This window comes from Propithecus coquereli, unplaced genomic scaffold (genome assembly GCF_000956105.1).
Source record: "Propithecus coquereli isolate 6110/MARCELLA unplaced genomic scaffold, Pcoq_1.0 Scaffold109, whole genome shotgun sequence".
In the NCBI taxonomy this organism is placed as follows: Eukaryota; Metazoa; Chordata; class Mammalia; order Primates; family Indriidae; genus Propithecus; species Propithecus coquereli.
In genome coordinates, this window is record NW_012134858.1 from 3716502 (window position 1) to 3740595 (window position 24094).

The window sequence follows — 24094 nt, forward strand, 5'->3', positions numbered from 1 at the left end:
GGCACTTAGGTTGATTCCACATGTTTGCAATTGTGAATTGTGCTGCAGTGAACATTTGAGGACAGGTGTCTTTTTGATAAAATAGCTTCATTTCCTTTGGGTAGATACCCAGCAGCGAGATTGCTGGATCGAATGGTAGGTCAAAATTTATTTCTTTGAGGAATCTCCGTACTGTTTTCCATGGAGGTTGTACCAATTTACAGTCCCACCAACAGTGTAGAAGTGTTCCTTTCTCTGTGCATCCATGCCGATATCTAGTCTGTTTTGACTTTTTAATAATGACCATTCTGCTAGGGGTAAGGTGGTATCTCATTATAGTTTTAATTTGAATTTTCCTGATGATTAGTGATGTTGAGCATTTTTCTTTTCTTTCTTTTTTTTTTGTTTTTTGCCATTTGCCTATCTTCTTTTGAAAAACTTCTGTTCATGTCTTTTGCCCACTTTTTGATGGGATTGTTTGTTGTTTTCTTGCTGAGTTTTTGAGTTCTTTTAGGTTCTGGATATCAGTCCTTTGTAAGATGTATTCTGACAGAGGACTGATAGATAATTACAGATAATTCGCAAACTTACATAGTTTGCGAATATTTTCTAGCATTCTGTAGTTATCTATTCACTCTGTTGATTACTTCCTTTTCTGTGCAGAAGCCTTTTAATTTAATTAGGTCCCATTAATTTATTTTTGTTTTTGCTATATTTGCCTTTGGGGTCTTAGTAATAAATTCTTTGCCTAGGCTGATGTCTTTAGACATCTTCTAGTCTACAGCTTCTAGAATTTTTATTGTTTCATGTCTTACATTTAAGTCTTATCCATCTTGAATTAATTTTTATATATGGTGAGAGAGAGGGGTCCTGTTTCATTCTTCTGCATGCGGCTGCCCAGTTTTCCCAACACCATTTACTGAATAGGACTTCCTTTCCCCAGTGTATGTTGTTGTCTGCTTTATTGAATATCAGTTGGTTGTAGGTAGATGGTTTTATTTCTAGGTTCTCTATTCTGTTCCATTGATCTATGTCTGTATTTTTATATCAGTACTGTGTTGTTTTGGTCACTATAGCCTTGTAGTAAAATTTGAATTCAGGTAATGTGGTGCCTCCAGATTTGTACTTTTTACTTAAGATTGTTTGGCTATTCAGACTCTTTTTTGGTTCCAAATGAAGCTTAGGATTATTTTTTCTAGATTTGTGAAATATGATGCTGGTATTTTGATGGGGATTGCACTGAATCTATAAATCACTTTGGGCAATATGGACATTTCAATGATGTTGATTATATCAATCCATGAGCATGGGATGTCTTTCCATTCGTTTGTGTCTTCTCTGATTTCTTTCATCATTGTTTTGTAGTTCTCCTTGAAGAGGCTTCTGACCTCCTTTGTTAAGTATATTTGTAGATATTTTATTTTCCTTTTAGTTATTGTGAATGGTATCAAGGCCTTGATTACACTTTCTCCTTGACTGTTATTAATCCATAAAAATGTTACTGATTTGTGTACATTGATTTTATAAGATGAGACTTTGCTGAATTTATCAGTTCCACGAATTCTTTGGTGGAATCTTTGGGGTTTTCTAGATACAAGATCGTATCGTCAGCAAATGGGGATAGTTTGACCTCCTCTTTGCTGATTTGGATGCCATTTATTTCTATCTCTTGCCTGATTGCTCTGGTTAGGACTTCTAATACTATGTTGAATAGAAGTGGTGACATTGGATACCCTTCCTTGTCTTGTTCTAGATCTTAGGAGGAATGCTTTCAACTTTTTCCCATTCAGTATGATGTTGGCTGTGAGTTTGTCATATATAGCTTTTGTAATTCTTCCGTATGTTCCTTCTGTGCCTAGTGTGTTGGGGGATTTTATCATTGAAGAATGCTGGCTTTTATTGAATGATTTTTCTGCATCTATTGAGATGATCATGTGGTCTTTGTTTTTGTTTCTGTTTATGTGATGAATCACGTTTATTGATTTGCCTATGTTAAACCATCATTGCATCCCTAGGATGAAACCCACTTGATCATAGTAGATTATCTTTTGGATGTGCTATCAAATTCAGTTTGCCAGTATTTTGTTGAGGTTTTTTGCATCTGTGTTCGTAAGAAATACTGGTTTGTAGTTTTTTATTATTTTGTCCTTTCCTGGCTTTGGTATCAGGATGACACCAGCCTCATAGAATGAGTTAGGGAGGATTCCCTCCTTGCTGTTATGGAATAGTTTCTGTAGGATAGGTACCAATTCTTCTTGGTTGGTCTGGTTTAATTCGGCTGTTAATCCATCTGGTGTGCAGCTTGTTTTTGTTGGGAGATTTTTTATTACTGCTTTAATCTTGCTGGTCGTTATTGGTTTGTTCAGGGTTTCTATTTCTTCCTGATTCAGGCTTAGGAGATTGTATGTTTCCAAGAATTTATCCATTTCATCTAGGTTTTCTAGTTTGTTTGCATAGAGGCTTTTGTAGTATTCATGGATGATATTTTGTATTTCTGCTCTTATCAGTTGTAATGTCTCCTTTTTCATTTCTGATTGAGGTTATTTGAGTGCTTTATCTTCTATTTTGGGTTAATGTGGCTAATTTTTTTTTTTATTTCAGCATATTATGGGGGTTAATTCTTTATTCATTTTTTTTTTATCTTTTCAAAGAACCAGCTTTTTTGTTTCATTGATCCTTTGTATTGTTTTAATTCCCATTTCATTTACTTTTGCTCTAAGCTTTGTTATTTCTTTTCTTCTACTGGCTTTGGGTTTGGTGTATTCTCCTTTTTCTAGTTCCTTGAGATGTGACATTAGGTTGTTATTTTATGATCTTTCTTTCTTTTCAATGGAGGCATTTAAGGCTATCAACTTTCCCTTTGGGGCTGTTTTTGTTGTATTGCATAGATTTTGAAAACTTGTGTCACCTTTGTCATTTAGTTCGAGGAATCTTTTGATTTCCATCTTAATTTCATCATTGACTTGATGCTCATTCAGAGCAGGTTGTTTAATTTCCATGACTTTGTGTAGATTGGAATGTTTCTCTTAAATTGATTTCTAGTTTTATTCCCATGTAATCTAAGAAGATACATGGTATGATTTTAATTTTTTTGAGTTTACTGAGACTTGTTTTGTGGCTTAAAATATGATCCATGTTGGAAAATGTCCCATGTGCTGATGAGAAAAATATATATTCAGTAGTTTTGGGGTAGAATATTCTGTAAATGTCTTTAGGTCCATTTGTTCTAGAGTCCTATTTAAAGTTCGGTGTTTCTTTATTCATTTTCTGCATTGATGATCTGTCCAGTTCTTTCAGTGAGGTGTTAAGTCCTCTACTGTTAAGATGCTAGTATTTGTTTCTCTGCTTAAATCTAGAAGAATTTGTTTTATGAAACTGGGAACTCCTGTGTTAGGTACATATATATTTAGGATTATTATGTCTTCTTGTTGAATTGCTCCATTTACCATAATGTAATGACTATTTTTGTCTTTTTTTTTAACCATTGTTGATTTAAAGTCTATTTTATTTGATATGAGAATGGCTACACATGCTTGCTTTTGGTTTTTATTTTTGTGGAATATTTTTTCCATCCCATTTCCTTGAGTCTGTGTGAGACCTTGTGGTTTAGATGAGTTTCTTGGGTACAAAAAATATTTGTGTTGTGTTTTTTCATCCATTCAGCCAGTCTGTGTGTCTTTTAAGTGGGGCATTCAGACCATTCACATTGAGTGTTAGTATTGATATGTGATGTAGGATGTTGTTTCTGTTCAACATGTTGGATATACCGTATTGTTTTGTTTTTCCTCTTGTGCTATTGTTTTATAAAAGCTGTGAGCTGTAACTTCTGTTTTTACACTGGTTGCTATCTATTGTGCTGTTGCATGTATAATGCATTCTTGCGCATTTCCTGTAGGGCAGGTCTAGTAGTGACAAATTCCCTTAGTGTTTGCTTGTCTGGGAAAGACTTTATTTCTTCTTTATTTATGAAACTTATTTTAGAAGGATACAAAATTCTTGGCTGACATTTATTCTGTTTAAGGAGACTAAAGATAGGAAGAGATTCCTTTCTTGCTTGTAAAGTTTCTTCTGAGAAGTCTGCTATTAGTCTGATGGGTTTTCCTTTGTAAGTTTCTTGATGTTTTTGCCTCTAAGCTTATAGGAGTTCCTTCTTCATGTTGACTTGGGCCAGTCTGATGACTGTATCCCTTCGAGATTCCCTTTTTGCCATGAATCTTCCAGGTGTTCATTGAGCTTCTTATATCTGGATGTCTAAATTTCTAGCATGACCAGGAGAGTTTTTCTTAGTTATTTCCTCAAATAGGATTTCTAGGCCTTGTACATTTCCATCTTTACATTTTGAGGGATGCCTATGATTCTTTTTTTTTTTTCTATGATTCTTATATTTGGCTGTTTTACATAATCCCATACTTCTCGTAGACTTTGTTCATTCCTCTTGATTCTTTGTTTTTTATTTTTGACTGACTGAGTTAATTCAAAAGAGTTGTCTTCGAGCTCTGAAATTCTTTCTTCTACCTGGTCTAGTCTATTCTCAAAACTTTCCACTGTGTTTTGTATTTCCTTAAATGAATTTTTCATTTCCAGAAGTTCTATTTGTTTTTTTTTTTAATAGGTTGATGTCTTTAGTAAATTTTTCATTCATTTCCTGAATTGTTTTCCTGGTTTCGAGTAGGTTTTCCATTTTCTCTTGGATCTCATTGAGCTTCCTCAAAAATTCCATATTTGGAATTTTTTGTACATCATTTCAGTATTTTTATTTTGGTTGGGATCCATTGCTAGAGAGCTGGTGTGCTCCCTTGTGGGTGTCCTTTCACTCTGATTTTTCGTACTTCTGGAGTTCCTGTGCTGATTCCTTCTAATCTGAAGCAGCTGTTGCTTCTTGTTTTTGGATTTTCTTTTGCTTATATGGGGCTGTTTTCTCTCCCTCCTAAGGGTGTGTCTGTAGCATATGTTGGGTAATAACCTTTGGCTTTGCTTGTGGGTACTTTTATGGGGGGGGAGGTCTAGGTTGTGGGTGGATACCTTGGTTATAGATCTTCTTAGTGTGGTGGTTTTCTCAATTGCTAGTTATTTGTAGGTTATAGCAGTGTTGCACTGTATGTGTGGGCAGATTCCCTGTCTTTGGTTTTGAAGTCTTTGAAATCCTTTCTCTTTCCCCAGCCCTGTGATCTTCTTAACAGTGTGAATTATACTGTGAAGCCCAGTATAATCTCTGAGACAACAGTTGGTGCTCGTGGGTAAGAGGCAGACACGACTACATCATTGAGTCAGTAAATGCTGTAAAGGGCTGTCCTCCCTGCCTGTAGGTGGTGCTTGCAGGAAAGAGCCAGCTGCAGTGTTGTTTTTTGGGACCTGTAACTGGCTCTTGTAGATCAGGAGAAGCACTCGGACACCCCAGGTGCTGGGTAGGGCGCTTGAGCTGCCATGGACTCATTTCCACCACAGCAACTGTGGGTGGAAGAGCAAGGCTGAGCAGGGATGAGTTAGACAAGCCTGTGTTCAGGCTCCACAGAGGCCGGAACAAGAGCTGTCTTGTCAGGGGTCGAGGGTCAGCTCCCAGGTCACTGGGGAAAGCCATCAGGGACGGGCTGAAGCGGCCCCATGAAGCCAAAAAGTGTGCTCATTGGGGAGAGACTGTCTGGGGTTTGCAAAGGTGGCTGTTAGGAGTGGATTTCGCTCTTCTTTCTTCTCCCCTGCCCAGCGGATCTCCTTCTGGTGTCTGGCCACAAGCATTGCGAAGTAGCTGAGCTCACCAGCAATGGTGCCACAGGCTGGGAGCTTCCCTGCCCAAGATTCTGCCCTGGACCAAAAGTGCTGCTGTCCTGTGAGGGGAGTGGTGCTCCACGAGTGAGCTGTGGCTGAAACCCACACTGCTCTCGCCTTTGAGTTCTGCCCATGTGGGCTCTGTCTGACCTCCTAAGATTAGTTCATAAATCTTCCCTCTGTTCCCCCAAGCAACATGATCAATTCTTGGGGTATGGGATCCCGCCTGCAGGTTTGTCTCCTGGTCCCCAAAGTTCACTCCCTGACTATGCCAGGGAGAAGTGTGCTTGTCCTGTGTTGCCCGTGGAGTTCTCAAGTAGGCTTAATGTTCCCCTGCTTCAGTGTGTGCCCTGCTCTGCTGGAACAGCCAGGCGAGCAGCATCAGGGGTGGCTTGTAGGCAGGGAGCTCACAGTCCTAGGACCCCTTGGTCTGCCACAGGTCTTTAGAGCAAAGGTGTGAGCCCTGGTCTCTGGAAGCCTCAGTGTAGTGGATGCGCCAACAGAGGGGAAGCAGGCGCTCCTGAGAGCCTGGGCTCAATCATTCCTTGGAGACACACGTGCCACTCGGCAGCAGTGGGAGGGGAGGGGTGGAAAAGAGTCTGAACGGAGGAGAGCTGGCACTCTGGTCCCCTTTGTCCCTCTCCTCTGTAGGCAGTCTGCCTGAATGTCCAAGCTCTTGGATCACATAGTTCCCCTGGGACCCCCTGGTCCTTGTGGCCACCGCAGTCTGAGCAGGAGTTGGGAAATGTTTGTGTGGAGACCAGTGACACAAAAACTGAAGGGCTGAAGCTCCTTGGGGAGGACAAAGGCTCACAATGGGTGGAGAAGCAATGTGGCATCTGCCGCCTCAGCTCAAGTCTTTGATGACAGGGAGCGACCCCAAGGGGGCTGGCAGCCTGGTGGTTTGTTTTCTAGAAGCTCCCAGTTCACTGCTGGCAGCAGCCTTTGGGCTCATGAGGGTAGAAAAGCCTTCCAACAGCTCGGGAGCCTGCTGACTACTGGAGGTGCGAGTGGAGGAGAAATAAAACTCACACCTATCTTTTCCACAGGACTCCAAGTTTCTCAGGGATTTATCTCTGCCAAAATCTTACTCCTTCTTGTTCTGCCCTGCAACTTCTTCCCATGTACTCTCTGATAGGTTCTGGCACTTCTCCCTCAGAATTACACCTGAACTATCTCCTTCTGGTGTCTGGCCACCTGAACTATGTTTTGTGGTTTTTTTTTTCATCTAAAACTTTTCCTTCTTTCTGAGACGATCTGGTGACCAATGTTTCTAGTCAGCCTTCTTGTCCCCTCACTCAGAATCCAGATCCATTCTAGTGAATGTTTGAAAGTATTTTTAAAAATAACTCTCATCTTAAGTTCTATTTTTAGTTGAAGAAAGCTCTTTATTTTGCAATAATTTTTAAGGCCATATTTATTTCTTAAGCAAACACAAATAGTCTTTAGTATTTCCAAGTAAAGTTATTATTGGCTTTTATGTCCTATTTTCAGGGCGTAATAATCAGTGTTTGCTAGTCATCTGTAGTAACGAATAACCTCAAAACATCGGTGGCTTATCATAGCAAAATTTATGTCTCATTTATGTTATTATACATATTGGCAGTAGGTCAGCTGAAACTCTGCTGCATGTGTGTCCTTCGTTCTGGGATCTAAACTGAAGGATCAGCCCTTATCGTGGGACATGTTATTGTCTTGCCAGAGAGAAAAGAGCTTTGACAGAACCACATGTGAATTCTGCTTAGATATGGCACATGTCATTTTCAAAACAATTCAAGTGACCAAGCCTGGTTTTAGTGGGGGCAGAGAAGCATCGTTTTCTCATAGGGTGCAGAGTGATTTATTGGGAACAAGATTGCATATAAAACAATCAAAATCAAAAGAATGCAGCATAGTAGTCACATCCGGTTATCTAATCTTGGGTTTTCAGCTTGTTGCCTACTTGTCATTTTCCAAATTATTTCCTGTGTCTTGGCTTCCATCCCAGTATAATAATATTCTAGATCAGCAGGTCATTAGCAGGCCAACTCTTTCTCAACACTCAGTTGAGATCCATCGACATAGATGATCTCCAATGATCTCTTAGTTTTTTAATTTTTATGACTGACATTTTAAAAGTAAAGTTGACCTTTTTCCTTGGATTTTTTTGTGAAAACAATTTTTTACATGTGAAGAAATTATTTTTAAAGAAAAAATTTTAATTCCACCTTCTTTATACAACTAGTATCTTCACTTTTTTCAATGTTCCTTATAGTTCCTCTACATTAGTACTACATGATAAACATATTGTCTCATGGCATTTTCCTAGTCTTTCTTCCTTCTTATTTAAGCTGAGATGCAGTAGCCCACACTGTTTTCTCCCGTGTCTTGTTCTCTCTTGTACTTTCTTCAGCAAATCCCCAACTATGTCACCTTCTCATCCAAAAGATTTAGCAGTACAGTTTTCAGTGACATAAATATGCTGTCTTGTGCCATTAAAAACTTCAAGGTCTAAAATCTCCACTGTACCTGCCATGCCGCCACTCTACCTTAGATTTATCTCAGGACAGCTCCATTTTCCATTCCCCTGATGACCTATTCCAAACATTAAACATCTCAGACCCCACGCTCTACTGTGCTTCTCAACCTCTGCAGGTAGCCTTGTGTTCACCAAGCAAAGATCATCTGCTTGCCGCCTTCTAACTTACTTGTGTCTGTCTCATTCACATTCGGTTTTTTCTAGGTACAGAGGAAAAGTGGCCGCTATGCTGTGGAAGACCGCCTTTTCTCCCGTATTCCTAACTGTCTTCTGCTATTGCCTAAGAACCTGAGTACACCTCCTCCTCTGCTCTCATCTGTCTTCAGTGTGCTTCCTCTGCTTTTTCTTCAACGTCCGTTTATAAATTTGTATATCTCACCTATCTTAAATTCGGTAAATCAAATAAACTTTTCTTTGACTCTCCTTAAACCCCTTTCTAGTTAATGTAGAAACTTGGAAAAATGAAAATAGCTACTGGTTTTAATACTGTAGATTTAGCACGGCCTTTTCTTAAAAGCTTTATCCCTTTCCTTTTGTGTCACTTCTTTCCAGAATCTCTTATATCTCTTAGCATTTTTTCCCATTGTAGGGTTTCCTCTTCCTTTAAATGTTTGATTTATACCTTTAGTCCAGTCCTCTTTGAACTTTTTACTCTCATGATTTCACATGACACATGTATAGATAACGTCTAAAATTTCTCTCTTTCGTGCTTTGTAATCCAGTTGCCCATTGGACATTTCTGCTGTGTGTCTCACCCACAGACAGGTACCTCTAACAGTATATTTAAAATTCACACATATTCCTCTTTGGACATATTTGTCCTCCTGTATTCTCCATTTCTTGTCATGGCACAGCTATTCACTTTGTCACTCAAGCTAGAAATATGGATGTCACTCTTAACTGCTCCTCTGTGCTCTTCTCTCACATGTGGCGAACTGCCAAAATTTCCAAATTGTAATCTCTTCTCCATCTTTGTTATCACTGTCTTGGGTGAAGCTCCTGCCTTCATCTGAATTGTTACAATATTTGTTTTTTTAGAGATATGGTCTCACTCTGTTGCCCATGCTGGAGTGCAGTGGTGTTATCATAGCTCACTGCTGTCTTGAACTCCTGGGCAAAAGTGATCCTCCCACCTCAGCCTCCTGAGTTAGCTGGGACTATAGACGTGCGCTACCATGCCTGGCTAGTTTTTTAATTTATTTTTTAATTTTTGATAAAGACAGGGTCTTGCTTCGTTGCCCAGACTGGTCTCAAACTCCTGAGCTCAAGTGATCCTCCTACAGTGCTAGAATTATAGACATTAAGCCACTGTACCCAGCTGGTTATTACAGTATTTTTATAACAGGTTCTTAGCTCAATTTTGTTGCTTTTAGCAAATTTGTCCTCCAAATAGCTACCAAAGCAATTCCAAATGCAAATATGTCAGTCCTTAGCTCAGACCGTGGTTGATAGTTATGGCCCTCTGTGATCTGGCTCTTAGCTAGTTTAGTAGCCCAATTGCTCCTCACTATTGCCCACGCCTTTGTGCTGCAGCATCACTGCTTGTAATTCTTCAAATGTGCTATGCCTGTACTCCCCTCTGTATTGTTGTATGACACTTATAATCCCTTACCCTAAAATCGAAAGCCTACTACACTTCTCTATCTTCTGATCATCCTTTAAGACCCCATGGGAGTCACTCATTTCCTGGTGTGTTCTCCTTTGCCCATCTTTATGTATAAAATCCTAGAGCAATGTCTGACATATAAGTGCTATATACATGTTGGCTGCTAGTATTCTTACCACATTGTAATTTGATGGCTATGTAGTAGTTGTATATAGTAGCATACATAGCATACATAGTTGTATGTAGTAGTCTATGTAGTAGCAACCATCAAGTTGCTATATGTATTTCAATTGTCCCCTTATAGGGACAATTGTAAACTTGTAACTTTCAGATGATACCTTGTTATAGGTTTTCTCATACTTAGGATCATTTTTTTGGCATATGATAGCTGAATCAGAGTGCATTTTTATGGCTCTTATAATATGTTTGTCCAGAAAGGTTACTGGCTGTGTCTGATGATGTACCGTTATTTTTCTGTAATCCCGTTAATCAAGTTGAGTGTTTCCCCCCAATTTAATATCTATAAAGCAATATCTTTGATACTTTAACTTGTATTTCTTTAACAAGTCAAATAGAACATTTTACCCATTTCATATGTATGTTTGTGTGAACTGGCTATTTGTCCTCTGGGGCCTTGAAAATGGTCTTATATGTTTGGATAGGCTCTTAGTATATTTGAGATATAATTCCTTCGTCCTATTTGTGTGGATTTTCACCAGCATTTAACTTTAATGTTAATTGTTAAGATGGTTTAAAATTGTATATAATCAAATATATGTTTTCATTTCTTAATAGCTTCACTTGCTGTATAGCTTAGAAATGTGTCCTTCTAAATGTATCCTTAGAAATGTATCTTTCATGATCTGCAGTCCATCTTTTTGTCTTGATTTATGAATTTTTTAAATTCCTAAACTTTTAAAATTTGCCTGGAAATCATTTTTTATATGTAATAATGTCTTTCCCAATTATAGAATACATAACCACATTTTAAAAATCTTTTCTTCCTTACTGGTTGGGATGCTTATGTGATGTGATAAAGCCTTTGTAAAATGTCTATTTCTGGTCTCTTGTTAAACTGCAATACATATTTTTTTGTGCCCAGTGTATCTGAAGGAGATGGCATACTTTGTCCAGTAACAACACATTATAATCATTGCTTGCATATTTTTCTCTCTGGAGAGATATGGGTAGATACATCATTCACATATTATTCTAATTTCCTTGCTTATACTACGTCCTCAGTATATATTTCTGAATAGTTGAATAGTGGTGCACAAAATGGACTAACTATAAGGTAATAATACTTAACACATTGGGTAGGTATGTAACTGGATTCCTGTTTAACTTGACAGTTGGTTTCCATTTAATAGTATTAGGCATTTTTCATAATGAAGTTGACAAGGTATTCTCTTTTTGATTCAGGTAGTGCCCCTCAAAAAGTGGTTCATGGGAAAAGAATTTCCCTTGTTACCCTTGAAGATACATTTATCTTTTTGCTGATTTCTGAACCAGCCGTGAAATGCCTCTATGCCTTAAATTATACAATTCCCTCTGCTTGTTGTGCCCTGTGTTTTTCCTGACAGACAGCTCTTATGCATCTCTTGAAATCTAGCTGAAGTTAATGTTTTGTGTGTGATTTATTTTACTCTATGGCCTATATCACAGTTTCTTTCTTTAGATGTAAAAAAGGAGTAAGAATACTTGCCTCAGGGTTGTGGTCAAGATCAAATGTTTAACTACCTGAAAATACTTAGTTTCTGATATCTAATAAGTACTCAGTGAATGTTAGCTGTTGCTCTTGTTATTGTTCATTTTCTACGTGTCAGACTCCATTAGAAGAAGTCTTAGATTTTTTTTTTTTAGTAGAGGATTTTTCCCCCTAAATTAATGAATGTTCCATTCATTCCTGGGTCTTCATCATTGATTTAATGCTCCTTATTCTGATATTTTAAATACTTCATCTTAAATTTTTTAACATTTTAGAGTGAAGATTTGTTAAATGAAATAAAACAACTTAAAGAAGAAATAAAGAAAAAAGATGAAAAGATCCAACTATTAGAACATCAGCTTGTGAGTATTATAGTATAATATGTCAAATGAAAGCTTTTCAAATCAGGCTATATATATTTTTTATAAAACTCTGAGCTTAAATTAGAGTTTGGCTTTATTTTTGACTTTCAAAGTTATACTTTTGTATTTTAAGATTTTATGCATTTTAACAAAAGTATGTGATTTAACTTTCAGTGTAAATATTAAGTATTCAATGTGAAAAATTCTTTGTTGATCCATTTTAAGTGGCCTCTGTTGGGGTATTGAAAATCCACCAATTTACATTCATTTTATTGATGCAGGGTAAATGGCTTTCCTTCAGATATGTGTTAAGAAACGAGTACTGGTCTGTTGAGAACAGGATATTTTCTCTCTCTGAACAGAATGAGACTGGGTGTTCAGTCTTTGGTAGCTACAGAGCTCTCAGATTGAAGGATATCCCCAGAAAATGTTTCTTCCCTATGGGTGATATTGAATGATCCCTCAGAGTCATGTTTGAATCGTTATAATTTTATAATTGTTATAATTTCAGATGTTAGCCTCATATGAAAATATGAATGATATCTTAAATTTAATTATAATTTAGTTCATAGTAATATAAAAGGCCATGATAAAAAGAAAATAATGGCCTAAAAGTCATAACAGTAAAAAGAAAATCTTTGTTGGAAGTCAGAAGCATATCTTGGTCTAGCAAGGCAATTTAGCAGTATGAAATATTAATCTCACCCAGAATATAAAAGATATACTGAACTCTGAGCCACTGAGGTCAGATCAGAGATTCAGCTCATAAATAAATAGTTAGAACAGAAAGATCAGATATTATGATTAAAGTTACAAAGAAAATTTATGAATCTGAATAAAGAATACCTAATACTGCAAATTGAGATCCTACAAAAGTAAAAAACTGAAAAGGAAAATAATAAGACCTAATGTTTGTGTTTCACAGCTAAATACAAGAACCCAGCCAGCTTTCAGGGAAAAGAAAAAAGATAGCAATGGGAAATTAAGTAAGCTTCAATTTCTGCGAAAATATATTACAGAGCACAAGATACTGTGCCTTGTGCACTTTAGAAAAAAGGCAATGAACCTCATATTTTATGTCTACACAAATTTTTATTTATATACAAAGGCAGTGTCTCTAATGTCTTGAAAAATATGCCATCCAATTAACAATGCATTCCAAATACTTGAAAGAGAAATTAAGAAATGACTTAAGAATAAGGAAGTAAAGATTAAAATGAATGAGTGGTGAAATGGAAATGATCTTTAGAGAAACTAAGTGGGATAAACTTGTAGACCATTAGTTGGAGAAAACTTAATGGTCGTTATTTTATCTAATATAAATTATATGTTATTCAAATGTTAGAATTTATTTGAATTTATAAATCTTTAATTTTTCTGAAATTAAAAAAATTTAATTTAAAAATTTTAAGTCACTATTAGTTTTAGAAAATATTTAGATTAAATTAAATAAGTTTGAGGAACAATATAGAAATATGATGAAGGAAGTCAGAAGTACTGAATTTTTTATCTTCTACAAATCAATATCCCAAGTTATTTTTTTAATATACTTACATGAGTTATGACACTGTTTGGGAAATGCTTTAAGATAACTATTAATAACTCGTAATAATGTATCTTGTAATAAACAAAAGTAAATAAAGACAAAGTAGAAAAATACCAAGGAAACCCTAAAAACAGCAAAACTAAAGTAACAGAAATTAAATCAAATGTAGCAGATATAATAGTAATTTTAAATTGTCCTATGTCTTTGGGGAGAGTTTTCTTGAGGATTTAAAGCAAAATCCAGTAACTTGCCTTGCATAAAGGAAATTTAGCTAAGGTGAAATGGCCTAATGAGGCTGAACATAAAAGATTGGAGGACACAGAATAAAATTATTCTCATAAAAAATTCTGAGATTTCAATATTAAAATTAGAAAAGTAAATTTAAGGCTGAAAGAATTATGAAAAGAGGTCACTTTATATTGATATGTGATTAAATAATTAAAAATCAATCTTTTTGTGCTGAAAAGTTTTAACAAAGTGTTCTTTTAACCCCCACGTGCATCTTCAAAAAATAAAAACAGTCTCTTCATAGATGAAATGATATTATCATCTTTAAGGAATTAATAGTAATTTCTTAATATATTCTAATATCTTGTCCATATTTAGATCTCCCCAGTTGTTCCCAAAACATCCTGAACATTTGATTTGTGTAAACTAGAATCCAGTCTAGATCATGCATGACATATGGTTATGTCCCTTTAGTCTCTTTTAATTTATTGATGAGACTGAGCCAGTTGTCCTGAACAATATCTCACCTTGAAAATAATTTTTAGAAAGATTAAAAAATATCAAAGAGAATCCTAAAGAAAGAAAACAAGAAAATTGAAAGCATTAATCTTTAGCAATATACATAATGTTGAAATTCACTGTATTTGGTATATTTAACCTATAAATCATAATTATTGTATAGGAGCCTGTCTCCTGTTTTTCTGTGTGCTGTGCATAGTTTTCCTACAGATCTCTTGGGAAGCCATACATTCAGCTAGAAATTCCCTCTGTAAGCACATCAGAATCATAGCCCATTTACATACAGATTGCAGGGGAATTGCAGCCTGTACCAAGAGAACTTTGTGAAACTTACTTGAAAGTTCCTATTCTTGAATCTAGAGACTAACATTTACTATGGTTTTCTCAACATAAATTTAGAAGATTAGAGAAGATTCACTACTTGTCATTGCAAACAGTGATCCTCTGGGAAGCAAATGTCTTATTAAATGAGATTTAAGGGGCCATGTGTTCTTTTTGTAGTATGGAATTAGAAGTCATTCAGAAAGATTCTAATAGTATGAAGTTTAGTTATGGAACTCTAGAAAGTCACTTGTTCAAATCAAGAGAATTTAAAAAGGATATAAACCACTGAAAGTAGGGATAAGTAACAGCATTTTTCACATTTATCAAAATTAAAATTGCCTTTCTATAATATTTTAATTTTTAAATTTTTTTCTTTCTTTAAATCTTTAAACTACTTTCTTAAAATTAGAAAAAGTTGTCAGAAGAACCATAGACCAGGAATTAGGTTCTTGTCTCCAGTATTAATTAGCTGAATGACATTGGCTGTTTCCATCACACCTCTGTAGGGCTTTCTTTATCCAAAATGTAGAGATTTTTCTAGGTGATTTGAAAGTTCCTTTTCATTTCTAACCTTTTATTTTTTTGAAAAAGATTTAAAAAAATCTTTTTTAAAAAAATACATTCACCTCTAACCTGTTTGCATGCAAATTTTCATAAAAATAAAGTGACACTATAAAGTGTTAAATTCATGTTTTATATGTGAAATGTGCTGATACCAAATCAGATTGCAGTGATCTAAGAAATTAACTGAAAAGTATAGAGGTTTGACTATTCAAACGTTATTCCAAAATGCTAAGAATGCCTGTTTATCTTCATCTCAATATACTAGTTAAATAATAGTTAATTTAGATACATTTGCTTATTGAATCCTCAGAATAATCCTGTGAAATTTCTAGTGTAGAATTTTCTTTATGGAGACATAGAAAGTGGAACTCGGGTTAAGTGGGCTATCAGTGAAGTATATTTGAAAATCATGACAGATCCAGGTTCAAATCCTGACTTAAGATTTAATAGCCATGTTCTCTGAGGGAAGTTTTGTAATCTCTCCTATAAGTGGAAATGATAAAAATAATACTGACCATATAGGGTTGCAATAGTTGTTAATAAATTAACTACATATATAAACTACCTAATTCCAGGCCCTTGGCTGCATGATAAATAGTAATTCTTATTTAATGACTAGCTGTAAATCAATGCATATCTTATGATGTTTTAAGTGTCAAGTAAAAGTCCCTAACTAAAAATGACTTAAGAAATAAGAACAGTTGTAAACTCAAGGAACAAGAAAGTGTATAGGTCCTATCCATTTCCATGGTTACTTATTGGTCATTTGGTTAATGGATGAAGTTCTAGGTTGACTTTTCTTGAATCCTCTTGGCTGTCCCTTCATGGTCATAGATGTCTGCTGTAGCTCTATGTGTCACATTCTCACACAACAATACCCAAGGGTGGGTAAAGGGCCTATTTATTACTTGTAGTGCCTGTTTTTAAAATTAAGGAACACCTTCTCAGAAGGACCCTAGACTTTCCTTTGTGTTTTATTGGCTAGATTCGGGTTACTTGTCCCTTACTAAGCATAGGTGCACTAGGATTAACCAGATTGGTTTAGACTAATCAAGATCTATCTCCTTGGAGTAGAAGATTAGGACACATTTCCCTGAATATGGGACTACATAGAAGGCAAGTATCTAAATACAGTCGATCAGCAATAAAGAAAGCAGATGAACCAGGCATGGTGGCTCACAGCTGTAATCCTAGCACTTTGACAGACTGAGGGAGGAGGATCGCTTGAGGCCAGGAGATGGAGACCAGCCTGAGCAACATGGTGAGATCCTGTCTCTCCAAAAATAAAAATTAAAAAATCAGCTGGGCATAGTAGTGTTCTGCTGTAGTCCCAGCCACTCGGGAGGCTGAGGTGTGAGGATCACTTGAGCCCAGGAGTTCGAGGTTACAGTAAGCTGCGATTGTGCCACTGCACCTTCAGCCTGGGCAACAGAGTGAGACCCTATCTCTAAAAAAAAAAAAAAAAAAAAAAAGAAAGATGGTAGTCATTGAGTCATTGTATATATGTTGAAGTGTTATTAAAAACTAGATTTTCCAAATCATGGAAAATTCATATATTTGCCAAATATTATTTTTCAATATGTGTTAACATATTGACCACAGAAAGAAAATTGCAATCAGTCCCCCTATTTAGGATTTTTCAATTGTGTGATGGTGCAAAAGCTATATGCATTCAGTGTACTCCTCCATTTACAATGAGATTGTGTCCCAATAAAGCCATCATCAATTGAAAATATTATAAATTGAAAGTGTGTTTGCAATGATATTATGATGGATTTTTCAGGATGTAACCCCTTCATAAATTGAGAAGCACCTGTATTTCTGGACTTGCCATGGTCAGGATAGAACAGTAATGTGCTTGCCTTATAAGTGTTTTTTCATTTTCTCTTCTTTATATATCTCCAGTATATGTGAAAAGTTAAGTCCTGTTACACTGAATTCCAAGAGGGTTTAAGTTGATTTGCTTATATATTGAATTTTTAGTTTCAGTAACTATCCTATTTCTTAGGAATGGGAAATATATCTGTACTATAGAAATTTTTGTTTTTAACTAGATTTTATTTTGTATAAGGCAATTGGAATGATATAATTGCAATTAAGAAAAAATTGATAATTGGTAAATATTTTCAAAATAGAAACTTACTATTTTAACTTGATGCAACAATCAATAATTTTTTAGGTTTTCCTATAAGAAAGTATATTTATCTCCAGTGGGGTTGTTTAACAAACAGTATGGTTATTTTCCAGATTCACACTAAGGTGGAATTCTCTTTATCAGTCTTTTCATTCTTTTTTTGAATTTGATGATTGTGTGAGAGACCAGAGTTTATACAAGTTTATTACTTTGTGTTGTATAAATGAGTGTGTTTTGAGTGGGATCATGTGTACAGAATTCATTTGTGAACTGAGATGGTTATAGGGATCTTGTATATGTCCAGAATTAAACCAATGTAAAAATTTGTGTTTTTGTGTAGGCAAGTCAGTATAACAGCCACCAAAAATCTAAAGAAGAAAAATGCACATATGCTGATAAATATACCCAAACACCCTGGAGAAGAATTCCTGTGAGTAACATGTACTCTTAACCTCCTCTCCTGTCTTTTGCTATTTTGATGTTGTATTCCACGCTTTTTCCTCTAATCTCTAATAATTTTGAATCTGTCATGGCTGTTAATTTTTTCCTTAGGTAGGTTGTTTTTTGCTTGTCTCTTAGGTATTTATGTGCTTTCTAAAGCTTCTCTTGTGTGTCTTCTATAAGCGAATGTGCGTTTAATAGCTTTTCCATTCTGCACACCGTAGCTCATTTTGAGTGTCTACTCTTCTCTCATTGCATGTATTTATGAGAGAATATTTCCACATGTCTAAAAGGAAGCAGGAGTCCAGTATGCAGTCACCCCACTTCAGCAGCATATGATACTTTGAAAATATATGATGTAGCATATTCCCTTTCTTTGGGAAACTTTTCAAATACGTTTTATTATCACAATTACTCAAATGTTGAGGATATTAGGGAATATAAATGCATAAAGATATACATAATAAAGGCTATGATTTAGGCAGAACTAGGGAATGGTTTCTTCTAAACAGTAGAAAATAACCTTGTATTCCATGCTTGTTTGTTGTTTTTCCAAAATGTTATATCTCAAAACATATTTAGTGCTAAAAATACCCTAATGATCATTTAATCTGAACTCCGTTCGGGATGTGCCTGAGCCAGAGAATCATCATATGGCCATCAGCCAACATTATCCTATTGTATGGGGCCAGTTAATAGACATTTCTTATTAAGAAAATGCCTAATAAGCCAGCCTTGACTCTTCTTTTGCTTTGTATTTAGAAGTGGATTCCTAGTAACGCAAATGAACAGGGAAATATTGTGAGTAATGCAATGAACAATCCAATTTGTAAAACTTAGCTATAGGCCTTTAAGGTTTATAAAATAGTTATTTTGTTTCTATTCATCTAACAAGTCATTAATTTTTGTGTGCTCTGTATAAGGTACAATGGTATAAATTAATTTATTCAACAAAAATTTGATGATCTTCTCTCATCCGAGATTTTAGGCTCTCTAAGTAGCAATGGGGAATTGGGGAACGAAATACACAGATAAATAATGATTTCTCTGTTTATAAGTACTTATTAAAGGAACTAAGTCTATAAGGTTCAAAGGATTGAGAAAGTCTAGTTGCAAGAATCAAGGGGCTTGGTGAAGAAGGCGAAGGTTGTGTTTAAATCACAGAAAGCAAAAAATGCCAATAGAGATGGTATTTTATTTCTTTAATGTCAAAGGATGTAGAAACTCATCTGTTTGGTGACAGAAAATAAAAGATTGTGCCCCTTGATTCTAAATGGAGGTTTGGGCTTTCCAGGTTTCTCTAGTTTCCCCACAGGGATAGATTGGTGATTCCATTAAGCATGAGAAGTTCCATTTTGCCATCCTCATGAAAGTCTTTATACCTGCTCTGACACCCTCAACCTCATTGTTCTGGAAACTGGGTATTAGTCAGCCTCCTCACAAGAGAAAAGTAACTAGTGCAGAACAATCTCATTACATTCTGGAATATATTCCCGACTTAGTTTTACTATGATCTTGGGTTAAGTGAAGGTCAGTATTCTAGGCTTGTACCCTAATAGACCCAAACTTTAGCTTTCCCTGTTATCTATTACTATAGGAATCACCTGGCTAAATATAATATCTTTGTTTTGTAGATAAGAAAATCCAGGGGGATTAAATGGAATATTAAAGGTTCCATAATTAATAAATGGCTGAGCTGTTACTAAAACTTAGGACTTCTGACTCCTAGTTCAAGGTTCTCTCCCCCAAAAGCACACTGAGGCGTCTTGGAGGATGAGAGGTTTTGTAGATTAAAACAGGAAGATATCTTTGGCAAAAGAAACAGTACAAGTTAAGGCAAAGAAGTGGAACATACAATTAGGCAATAGTAAGTCCATGATTTTGGCTGGAACACTGATATATGTTTAGGGAAATAGTGAAAGTTAGTGTTAAAGCTCATTTTAAGGTAGAATTGAACATTTTAATCTAAGAATTACTAGAAAAGTAGGTTTATGGAGTTGCATTTATTTAGTTAAAAAGTTTTATATTATTTACTTAGTTAAATAACAACTATTAAATATTAAATACTGAGCTTTTTCTGATTTTTTTTCCGTTCTTTGGACTTAATGGGATTTACTTGAAATACATTATTTTGGAAACCATTTACTAAAATTACAATGATTTTCTTTTCTCTTTAAAAAAGTTACACTTTACTCTAAATGTTATTTTTTTAGCAGGAACCCAACATACTTAAACAAGATTTTGATCATGGGATGTGGAGATGCAGTGTGATTCTTCTTTGGCAACATTTAGTTTGTTAGGCAGTAATTTGGGGAATTAAAGCATGTTATATTAAATATCTCCACACTCAGTGTAAGTAAAAAATTTTTTAATCTGCCTAAGCCTTTGAGAAGGTTGAAAGTTATAATCTGAGTCTTGTTCTTTACCATTTCTTGTAATATTTTAGGAATCTAAATAATCCTCCTGACACTGTCTCAATCAGTGGAAGTTTGTATAATAGAATTCACCTCAGATATTTGTGAGGCAAATGTGGGCATTTCCTCTGAACATTTCCTAGACATGAAGGAAGAAATCTGGCTGCAGTGGGAAAGAATGGTGGAGGAAAGTGGATTACTGTCTGTAGAACTTGTTGACAGCCATTTAGGAGGTGGAAAGAAATATGAAAAAAATAAGATAAACACTTCAGTCAGAACCTGCCAGAGGAAGGACAGTGGTTGGCTACCAACAGCATCAGAGCAATGGAAATTTGAATGTATCGAGCCTAATGTAAATTTTCTTCATAGATTTGTCCAAAGGGATTTTGGTATCACCTAATGGCTACAAATAAGATCTTTGATGTAGAGAACCAACAGGAAGTAAGAGGAAGAAACAAATTATTAGAACAGGGGAAAGGAAGAAAAACAGATATTCACTTACTCATTCAGCAGATATTCATGTGCATACTTCATGGCAGGCACTGTCTTAATCTGGAAACGTAAATGTGAAAAAGATGGAGTCCTAGCCCTCAAAATGTTTACAGAAACCTCCATTTGGCGTAAATGGTGTCAGTCTCACTCTTTTCCTGCAAATGAAGAAGCTAAGACTAAGAAGTAGTTTGTGCAAGTACTTACACAACTTGTATACAGCAGTCTTACAGAGAAGACATGTTTTCAAACTTGTAGGTAATGTCTTCGTTGCCTCCCTTTTGAATGGCTGCAGGAGGTGAGGTGGCTGGAAGGAATAGAGAGGAGAAAAGGGTCACAACTGTGGGAAGGGAGGACAGAGGCTTGATCTCAGTGGGAGATCATGATAAGGACCACTTCCCTGAGAGAAAAGAACAGGTGCCCAGTTTGCACTGTGTGGTAGAGGTCTCAGCAGACCATTGTGGTAATCCATAGAAACATACTTGTATTTAAAATTCCTGGGAGAAAAATATTCATAGTTGAAAGTGTCCATAGTTGAAATGTCCATAGTTTAAGTAAGAATGTAAAAAAAAAAAAAATCCTCCACAACCAAATTAGATTCATTGCAATGTTGAAGAAATCTATTGACTTAATAAATTACATAAATTATATAAATAATTTTCTCAATAGAAAGAATGATAAAATTCAATACCTCTTCTTAAAGGAATGAAAAAAAGTAGAAAACTAAGGATAATTCATAAATGACATGGCGCCTAAAAATATATGCTTAAAAGAGAAAAACTCTAAAATGGCTTTTTCCTTGATCTGTCCCTTTTTATAGAGAGGTAACCATGTATTCATTCTATAGCAAATCTATTTGCTATAGAATGAATATTTAAATTTAAGGAAAATTTAAATTATTCAAATCACACTAACTACTGACAACCATTGTTATTTCATATATGATTTTCCAGCCTTTTTTTGTGGTGTATGTATGTGGGTGCGCGCACAGATCTATCATCTCTATTGAGGTGGAATTATTAATATGTTGTATTTTAACCTGCCTAGGTAGTGTTGGGCTGATTGCTATTATTATTATTTGGTTTGATTTTTTGCTAAACCCAGACTGAAAGGATGCATTGCCTGTAATCAATTAAGAATGAATTCCCTTACTGAATAGTCCTTTGCAAGGTTCTGGAAATACATTACCACAGTTTTTTCTGAAAGGTGTATACAGGTTTATACTGCCACCAGCTAAGTATGGCTAGAAAGTGGCTTGGTGGCTATGAATTTAGGTTTTATGATTCAAGTGTTCGATGTCATTAGGTTCTAAAAACTAGTGATATTTCCCTCTACAAAAGAAAAAATACAAAAAAGTCCTCAATGGCCAGGAGGGCCTCCATCACACTGTCATAGCCTCCCAGTACTGGGAGGCTGCTGCCAACTATTTCTGCTATGACCATTCCTGTTACGTGGTGTTTTCTTACCTTAAAAATTCTTTCTTCCTTCTGACTTAAGAAACATTTTTTTTTATTATGCTATTTTCTACGTGTATTAATATCCAACCTAACCTTTGTGTATTGATTATAATATTTTGATCCTCAGAATTTTGGGAGTGTCTTTCTGCCTGTACTAACATTTGGCTTTCATACTGCAGGTGCTTTTGTTGTTGGAGGTGTACTGGTAAAGATCAAAACTGTTTTGGTTTGGGTTGGGTGTGAGTGTTACTTGTGAGATTTAACTCAGCAAAGGACCGTAGTTAATCACCTGCTGTATGCTGTTCATTTAGGGTAAGACAAAGGTTTCTACTGCTATAGGGAGCTGCCTAAGACATGCTGTAGGCATATTACAGGATACTTTTACGTGTCCAAAAACAGTGTTTTCAGCATTGAGGACCAATATGAAGCACTTCTTACCTGTTGGAATAAAGGGGGAGATCCTCTTCTTAGGAAAGGAACCATGTAGTGATGTGAACTACCGTTAGTCCTGCATTATAGGGAGAAAGCAGCCTCAGCAGGACTAAATTCCAGATTGAGAATGAAAGGCTGCTTTAGAGCTGTGCTGTCTCATACGGCCTCTGTGCAGTCCAGTGCAGTAGCTACTAGTTACATGCAACTGTCGAGCATTTGAAAAGGTGGCTAGTGTGACTGAGGAAGAGTATTTTAAATTCAATTTGTGATTAATTTAAATGTAAATAGCTAAATGGCTAATAGATACCATCTTGGACAAAGCAGCTATGGAGCTAATGCTGTGTACTTAGATGGATATGGGAAAGCCACCTGGGGCAGTTAAGTAAAGGGTAAGTCAGTGAAGGGAATTTTCAAAAGAAATAAAATAAGAGAGATGGAGTTCAGTTAGGTGGGGGAAAATAAGAGGGAAAGAAATAAGAATGAGCTGTAGGAGCAGAAGATGATACCTTCAAAGGAAAATGGGCAAATATTTTTCTCTCATCTGAGAGAAAAAATACCCAGATAGAAGAATGAAATGGATAACACACACACAAAAAATCAATAATGTGGAAGGTGCTTAATCATTCATAAAAAGTAGATGAAGAGAGTAGGAATAGTGCTGGAGGATGGTGGTTATGTGAGAAATCAAAATTCATTTTAAACATACAAACTTATAAAACTATTTTAAAAGATAATATGACTTTACTGATCCATGTACAAGCATATTCTTAAAAATAACATTGTCTTTTTGAATAAATATTATTTTCGTGTATTTTCAATATTGATTTAAAAACATTTAACATTAGTATTTAAAGATGTGAATAGTTATTTTGCACATTAAGTAAATTCTAGAATTTCATGATGTATATTTTATAGACCATTTGCTCGAACATCTTATGTTAACTGGAGAAGCCAAAATACTAGAAAGAAACCTTTGTATACTCATACCTTCAAATCCCTTACTATTTATCCCTTAAATCTCAGGTAGAGACAGTAGGATGGACCCAAAGGATTGACCTGGCCTGTCATGTAATGACCTGATCTGGATCACTCTGAAAATTGAGTGTAGGAATAAACAGACTGTTATATCAGTATGAAAAGGTGCCTACCAGTTAAAACTGAGAATGTGCACAATTTGATCTAGTACTAGTTTTCTCCTACATTTTAGGAACTCATTTTATCATATATAACAAAGAGACAAGGAAAGATGATTTTATATACATTTCAAAATACTCTGTTGGATTTAGTTTCTAGTCCCAAATCAAAAATTAATCCATGTTATAGCATACGTAATAGATATGCATATATGATTTATAAAAATTTAGTAACTAGAATATGGTCAGCATTATCAGCACTCCTTTTTGCTTAGAATTAGTTTCTCATGCCTCAGATTTACTAAGTCAAGTATGTTCCCATCGTAACTATTTATGAAATAGGAAAGGTAAAATCAGAAAGCTATCATAGATATATCAGAAAAACCATATCAAATGTTTATAATTTCCAAAGGAGGAAGAGTTCTGTTTCTGGCAATCATAATTTACTAGCAAAGAATCCTGCTCTTTTTTTTTTTT

General features: G+C 35.5%; 1 protein-coding gene across 2 annotated transcripts in view; it reads left to right on the top strand.

Moving 5' to 3' along the window:
- Nucleotides 1-24094, top strand: part of CCSER2 (coiled-coil serine-rich protein 2) — a 73484-nt gene that overhangs the window by 26828 nt on the left and 22562 nt on the right. For both annotated transcript variants that reach the window (XM_012648073.1, XM_012648082.1), the window contains exons 5-6: nucleotides 11850-11936; nucleotides 17592-17681. In XM_012648073.1, coding sequence (XP_012503527.1) covers nucleotides 11850-11936; nucleotides 17592-17681 — 177 coding nt within the window. The remainder of the gene's footprint in view (nucleotides 1-11849; nucleotides 11937-17591; nucleotides 17682-24094) is intronic.